Source organism: Sardina pilchardus, chromosome 5 (genome assembly GCF_963854185.1).
Source record: "Sardina pilchardus chromosome 5, fSarPil1.1, whole genome shotgun sequence".
Lineage (NCBI taxonomy): Eukaryota > Metazoa > Chordata > Actinopteri > Clupeiformes > Clupeidae > Sardina > Sardina pilchardus.
The window spans coordinates 23,214,005-23,220,928 of NC_084998.1; the positions used below are offsets into that span (position 1 = coordinate 23,214,005).

Below are 6,924 nucleotides of genomic sequence, written 5' to 3' on the forward strand. Positions count from 1 at the left end.
GATCGAGTTGTTCGACAATGACGTCGTATCTGTTTGCGCTGATGTTGTATAGTAGGACACTGTTGCAGGTGACAGATGGTAAGTTGAAAGGCTCGTGTTTTTGGTATAGGCTTATGTTTTCTCTAAAAGTGAAGGTTGTTAATGAGCTCGAAATGGTCCATGCCCCATTTCGTTAATGGTTTGTTTTTATTTTGGCTGCTTTTAGGGGTATATCTGAGATAGTTTAGGGACCACTGGTTCATTGTTCATTGTAAATTTCCAAATACCCCCACTCTGCCCTCAACTATTCCAAATGTGCTTAGTTTATGTCTGTAGACATTTGAATTAGACATTTAATTTTAATGAGCTGAAGAAAATGCTGTTGTAAAAGACACATGTGTGGTGTTTCTCATATTTGGCTTAAATTTCAAGTATGACAAGTATTTAATATCATTCTTTGTCGTTTCTTTAGCTGTCAAGTCAATTGTAAGAGGCACTATAATGCCTTTGGAAAGATGGAAGGGCCTAATGTATGCGAATTTGGACAGTCCTGCTGTGGCACCTGCAAAGTCAGACTCTGCTGTCCATTTTGTCCCTGCTCGAGTTGGTGTCCAGTGACATCATTAATCTCAGTGAAGATGTCCAGGACGCCTGTCCCAAGTATGAGCCCAGATTACACTAATGGGTGGGAATGAGAGGGAATGTGTTAGACTGCACTAGAGTGCATTAAGGTTAGCCTCTTCATCAGAATACAACACAAAAGCAAAATGGTCTGGGAATGCATGGACTAGCTCGTATGCAGTATGTATAGATATTGTTGCAGTGGCATGTGCTATATAAGCCTACTGACTGTGTGTATAGATAAATATAGCCGTTATAGTTTAGTTTTATAAATATAGCAGTTATTAGTGTTCTTAGCTGACACAGCTCATATAGCTGGAAAATGTTGCTACTGCATGAACTCCAGTACCACGCGTCTTCAATTTGGTGTTATTAGTGTTTAATGAGTAGACTTATTAGATAAAAGAACTCCTGAGGACCGCCTGAAGAAGTTTAGGAAATGTGAACAGAAATATTTTTTTCTCGTCGCAGCTCAATTTAAAGCACCACTGTTAGAGTTCTACGAGGAAACGAAACTAAGGGCAGAAATGGAACCATGTTTGTGTCGACATATATTTTTTAACCAACCGTTTTCTCAGTCAAGAATTACACAGTTAGCAAAACCTTACACTCAAGGAGCAAAACATCAGCCTAGATCTACAGAACTGTGAGCACCCTCTCAGCCTGAAACACTACACCCTGTGATTTTGTAAATACATAACACATTGCTCTACTTTTGCCACAGAATTCTTATGTTATATGTCTTCATTACTATTTTAAGGCACTGCTTTCCAAATGACCACACTCATGAACCAATTGATCAATTTTGTAAAGACAACTGTATAGCTGTAATGTCAACAATCAGTCTTAAGCACTGTAAAAGGCAACAGGTGAGCCCATGTCTTCAACAGAAATGGAAGGCATTTAAATTGGGAGGACGATGAGTGAGAAGGGAAGTCTGTAGAGACGTAGGAAGAGGAAGAGATAGGCCCAATCCCAAAGTCCGGACTCATATGGCCTCTCTCAACATCCCTCCTCGATCCTCGATGCTCGGTCCTCCAGACTCATTCCCACTGATCTACAACTAGCACTGGATAGATAGACTATCCCATTGTTGCTGCCCCATCATTCTTTATCTAGATCAACGAGGACCGAGGAAGGAAGGGAGGATGTATAGAACACGAATGAGAGGCACCCATAGACTCACAGACTTTGGTGCACGTTCGTAAGGGCTTAGTCCCAATGTCAAATTTCTAAGGGTGTGAGGGTTTGAGTACACACTTACTTAGCCCTTTTCATCAGTCTGCATCAGTGCAGATTTCACAGGGAATTATCCACAGTTCAAAAGTGTTGTGACTTTTACAGAGACCATAGGAAAATCTGGAAATTGTAAACAACAGCACGACACACATGCATGGTGCAAGTGTCAAGCAATGTCTTTGTTATTAAACATCACCACGGTCCATGTGATCTTGTGAAGTGCTGTCCCAATTCTATTTATACCTATCTGAGCCCATGTGGCCTCACACACACTCACTCACTTAGCACCTGAGATCAATTAAGCTTGTGAGTCTTAGTTCTTAGTCCACTTTGGGATTCAGCCATAGAGGTAGACCTGGAGGATTATGTGGACAAAGAGGTTCAGATGTATCAGATGGCATTTGAGCAACATTTGTTGTAAAGAATTGGTTGAGTGAGTCATGTGACCAAATTTATACAGGGTCTATGAAAGGGGGTCTTTTTTCTTTTTTTGTTTTTACCACACTTTCACTGCAGTGTATTCTATTTAGATTATTCTGCTCTGATTCTCTGAGCCACGTACATTCATGAATGGATATTATGCAGTGGTGTAGTCTAGTTTGCTGCATGGGATATACTGGGATTACACCCCCAGACACACACACACACACACGCACACACATACGCACACACACACACACACACACACACACACACACACACACACACACACACACACACACCTCCTCTCCAGAGATACTGTACGTCAGCGCAGCACCAAGCAGTCCCAGACTACCACCACTATGACCAATGCATACTCTAGATTACTGTATATGCATTCACATCACATACACCTGCAATTCATGAAGGAAATCCAAACAGTAGGCATAGACACAATTTATATTCATCGTGAGAAGGAGAGCAATATGAAGGACTGGACTGTGTAGGATTGTGTAGGCTACATCATTATTTTTAAAAGCACACACACTAAATGGAGAGCTAGAATCAGTTTGTATTAGAAATGACTGCAACTCATAGGCAACTTTTGATTTATCAGCACAATACTAGGCTATGTTTTCACTATACTGCAAGTTGTTCATTCACCCCTCAATATTATGTGATGTTAACCAAGCATGCCACAGCTTTTCATCTCTTAGCACTATCAGCCATCATTTTCTCAAACCAGCTGATTCTAATTAGCAGAGCAGCTAATTGAGATCACCTGTGCTTTTACTGCGACTTTTACTCACTGAAACTGGAGTTTTCCACCTCTGGCACTGTCACCCATACAGTAGTTTTCTCATGGTGATGTTTAGAAGGATATCCCCCGAAATATTCATGGGTTTCACCAGGTCCCTTTCCACAGGTGTAAAACATCAAGCACCGAGATTATGAATGCAGACTGTATGGTGCTTGATTAACCCACCTGTGGAAAGGGACCTGATGAAACCCATGAATAGGTGATGTGGTGAAAGCTATGAAAGCCAGTAGGCCAACCATGGCTAATTTCAGGCATATTGAACTATAAACAGCTGACATTTCAATTCAGTATCACACATGTTTTGTTTGTTAACGCATTTAGGGCTTGATTATTGAGAGTTTTATTTGATTATGAATGTTTTTGACACACGTGCAGCCGCAGTTGCATTTCTCCGCCGTTTCAGGCTTTAGAAATGTTGCCTGGAGTAGTGCCAGTAAAGTGCTCAGGATGATAAGGAGGGTGAGGTGCATGCTGTTTATGAATGATAGTTTTTTTTCCCCATATACAGCACTCAGATTACTGTGGCATCTTGTTCGTGGGAAAATATCTCATGTCAGCAATTTGACACCAAAGTGTGTTGATACGTATCCTTGGATATTTTAAGTGGGTACACTCAAATATTGTTGCTTTATAACTGGTCCTGTGTATCATAGACTACACCACTGGATATGTGGAGAGAAAACAGTCCAGTCCTCAGTTAACAGGTCTGGTCTTGTTTGTTGTCTTTGGTCAATATTCTTACCCTTTAAATTATCCAGTAATCATACTCTAACAATTTCTCTGAAAAAAAGCAAGTGTACACTACATCCTAAGAAAATATGTCAGCAACATTTTGACTGCATTGTTTCATTTGCAAAAGATCTGAGATGTTCTGCTACACTGGTGTGGTGTTGTGCTAATGGTGTATAGTGCTTTGACAAAACAGCCCTTTCTTTCAAAATGGTGCATTAAGCTACTGAAAACAAAAACTGTAATAGAAAACCACAACGCCTTCATGCTTTCTTTTTCATTTAAACCAGCATCATACAGTCTAGCTGAATAGGCTGCTAACTGTCATCATGTAATAACATTAGAATAAGCAAGTCTACTCTATTCTTCCTGATTGTGTGCACCTCCTCTGTAATTTAATTTATTCCTGACATTATTTTTCACATCAACGTTATGTTGCCCAAGAAAGCCCAAGGCATATATCAGTAATGCTTCTGGGGTGCATTTTGTTTAGTGTCTCTTTGGCAGACCAGAGAAACCAGAGATGACATAGAACAGGAGTTTTTCAATGCCCAGTGTTTACTTGTGTTACAGTTCAAGGCTTGAGTTACAGTAACATCTTATTTGGAATCCTGGCATCCAGTGAAATTAACCTCTTATTCAGAGGCTGTGTGTGTACTGTGGTGTGTGTTTAAAAGAGGAATGTTTATTTGACGAACCTAATATCAGGTTTTTAACATCAAACATTTCTCTTCCTCCAAGTAATTCAGATATGTTGGATCTTGATGACGTCCTGATGCTCCTGATTGTTGCTGTCATCATCATCGCCGTCATTTTCATCGGTCTCGTCGTGTTCTGCTGCGTGTGCCCCTGCTGCTGCCTCTATCAGATGTGCCGGAAGCCTCGCCGTAAGTCCCGCCTGGCACACACAGCCATGTCTGCTCTGGGTGGCACACAGACCACTTTACTAATGCCTAACAGCAAATTACAGTAGCAACAGTTGCCTCACAGAAGTCACACACACACACACACTCACACACACACACACACACACACACACACACACACACACACACACACACACACACACACACACACACACACACACACACACACACACACACACACACACACACACACACACACACACACACACACGTTGTTTAAATGTAGCATTTATATTCAACCTTGACTTTTTAGAAAGACTTTTTAGTTATTCACACACAATGGAGCAAAACACAAAACACCATGGTAAAAACCAATAAACAAAAAAAAACCCAGCATCACATCATTGACTTACTATCTTTTTTGTACAGCGGCGGTGATTTCTAATACTCACACAGTGGTGGTGGTCAACAACCCAGTCCCGTCCCAGGCACCGCACCATGCTCCTGTCCCTGCCCAGCAGTACCCAGGGTACCAACCCGTGCCTATGCAGCACTGGCCTGGAGCTCCTGCCGGGAACGGGGGGCACCCTGTGCCATCTGCACCCATGCTGGAGGACCTCTATGGCCCTGGACCCCCGCCCCCCTACTCGGAGAGTGGTAAGTGGAGACATACGATCTGTTGAACAGGGGTAGCAATGACGCTGCTTAAATGGTTTATGCTGTTGTTGCTGTTGTTGTTGTTGTTGTTGTTGTTGTTGTTGCTGCTGCTGCTGCTGCTGTTGCTGTTGCTGCTGCTGCTGCTGTTGCTGCTGCTGTTGTTGTTGTTGCTGTTGTTGCTGTTGCTGTTGCTGTTGCTGTTGCTGTTGTTGTTGTTAGTCAGTAAGTTCCACTGTGCTGGTTGTCACAGAGTTATGTCTGTCCCAACAGCTGTCACACCTGTACACCACGACCAGAAAGCTTTCACACAAGGTCCACCATCTTACTGCTAAATACTCACCCTTCTGTCAAGACACTGGTGGACACCCACCAACACCGAGGGCTCTTACTGCAAAATAGTTCCAAGATGGTTACTCAGTTTTCAGTTACAAAGTGTACTTCAGTTCGGATTGGAGTGTATTTTCGAAGATAATGGTCATATTGGTCATATTGGTCTTATTGTTCAGAATCACTTATGATTCAGTAATGACTGTATGGAATTACAGATGAACTGGTCACTGTTTGAAGCAATTATGTGATGTTTTGCTATATCATAGCACTTAACAACCAGCAGCGAGGGGGGAAGAGGAACACTTATGATGAGCATAAATTTTTATTAATGTGAAAATGTTTGTGGGTTTGGCTAATCCAGCTCTATCCTGAAACGATTGAATACTTTTTCATGTGGAATGTAATTTCTCAGTAATGTGTTCGAAAATGTGTGGGTTGATCTGTGGAAAATGTGTATGTTTTTAAATCGTTGTATTGCTTTATGGTGTTCTGGGCTGTGAAGATTGTTGCTTGTCAATGTTATTTGTTTGAATTCCCTTTACATTCTGTGCCTCCTTATCTTATGTGTTATTTATGAAGAATTTGGTTCCAAAACAGTATATCCTCCATTTTAATGAATTTTCAAAACTTTTTTATTATTATTATTATGACTTTGTTTTCCAAGTATGTGGAACTATTGGGTTGTTGTTATTTGAGTTATCTTTACTCAATCAAAATAGCACAACTGCAATTTTATTGATATTCTCCGAAATACACAATGAAATAACATTATCCATTATTATATTCCTAAAAATGGAGATGTTGCATCTTGGAGCCAAACTCTAAATTGAATCACCCTTTAATTCTATGCATCTTTAAGTGCCCAAAGGAATGTGCATTTAGACCCAGACTCCTGCAGGGGTGTGGGTTACGTGATGTTTGTGGTGTTGTGAGCACCAGAGGAATAAAAAAAAATATGTGTATCCAAGTCTCTCTCGCTGTTGCCAATAAAATCTGTGATCTGGAAGTGAAATAGGGAGTCTTGTGGTTTTAATTGTCGCATGGACCCATATTATGTGACAGTTCTGATTTGTGTTAAATGTATCTTTTATATGTGAATTCTGGTCGCTACACACCCATGGGCCACATATGTCTTGTTAAATAGAGCACTGAAGACTATTTTAATGTTATTTCATGTTTTGTCATGTTACAACTTATACAACATCTTTTTTTGTATAATCTACAGTACAGTCAGATTTTCAAAATCAGTGACTGTAAGCATCA

General features: G+C 40.8%; 1 protein-coding gene across 1 annotated transcript; it reads left to right on the top strand.

The window, feature by feature from the left end:
• Positions 1-577: 577 nt before the first annotated feature.
• On the top strand, positions 578-6,673 carry LOC134080497 (protein shisa-5-like). Its single transcript, XM_062536977.1, has 4 exons — positions 578-639; positions 4,550-4,695; positions 5,104-5,331; positions 5,602-6,673. Exons 2-4 carry the CDS (start codon positions 4,560-4,562, stop codon positions 5,661-5,663), a joined length of 426 nt encoding a protein of 141 aa, XP_062392961.1. The 5' UTR covers positions 578-639; positions 4,550-4,559; the 3' UTR covers positions 5,664-6,673.
• Positions 6,674-6,924: the final 251 nt, after the last annotated feature.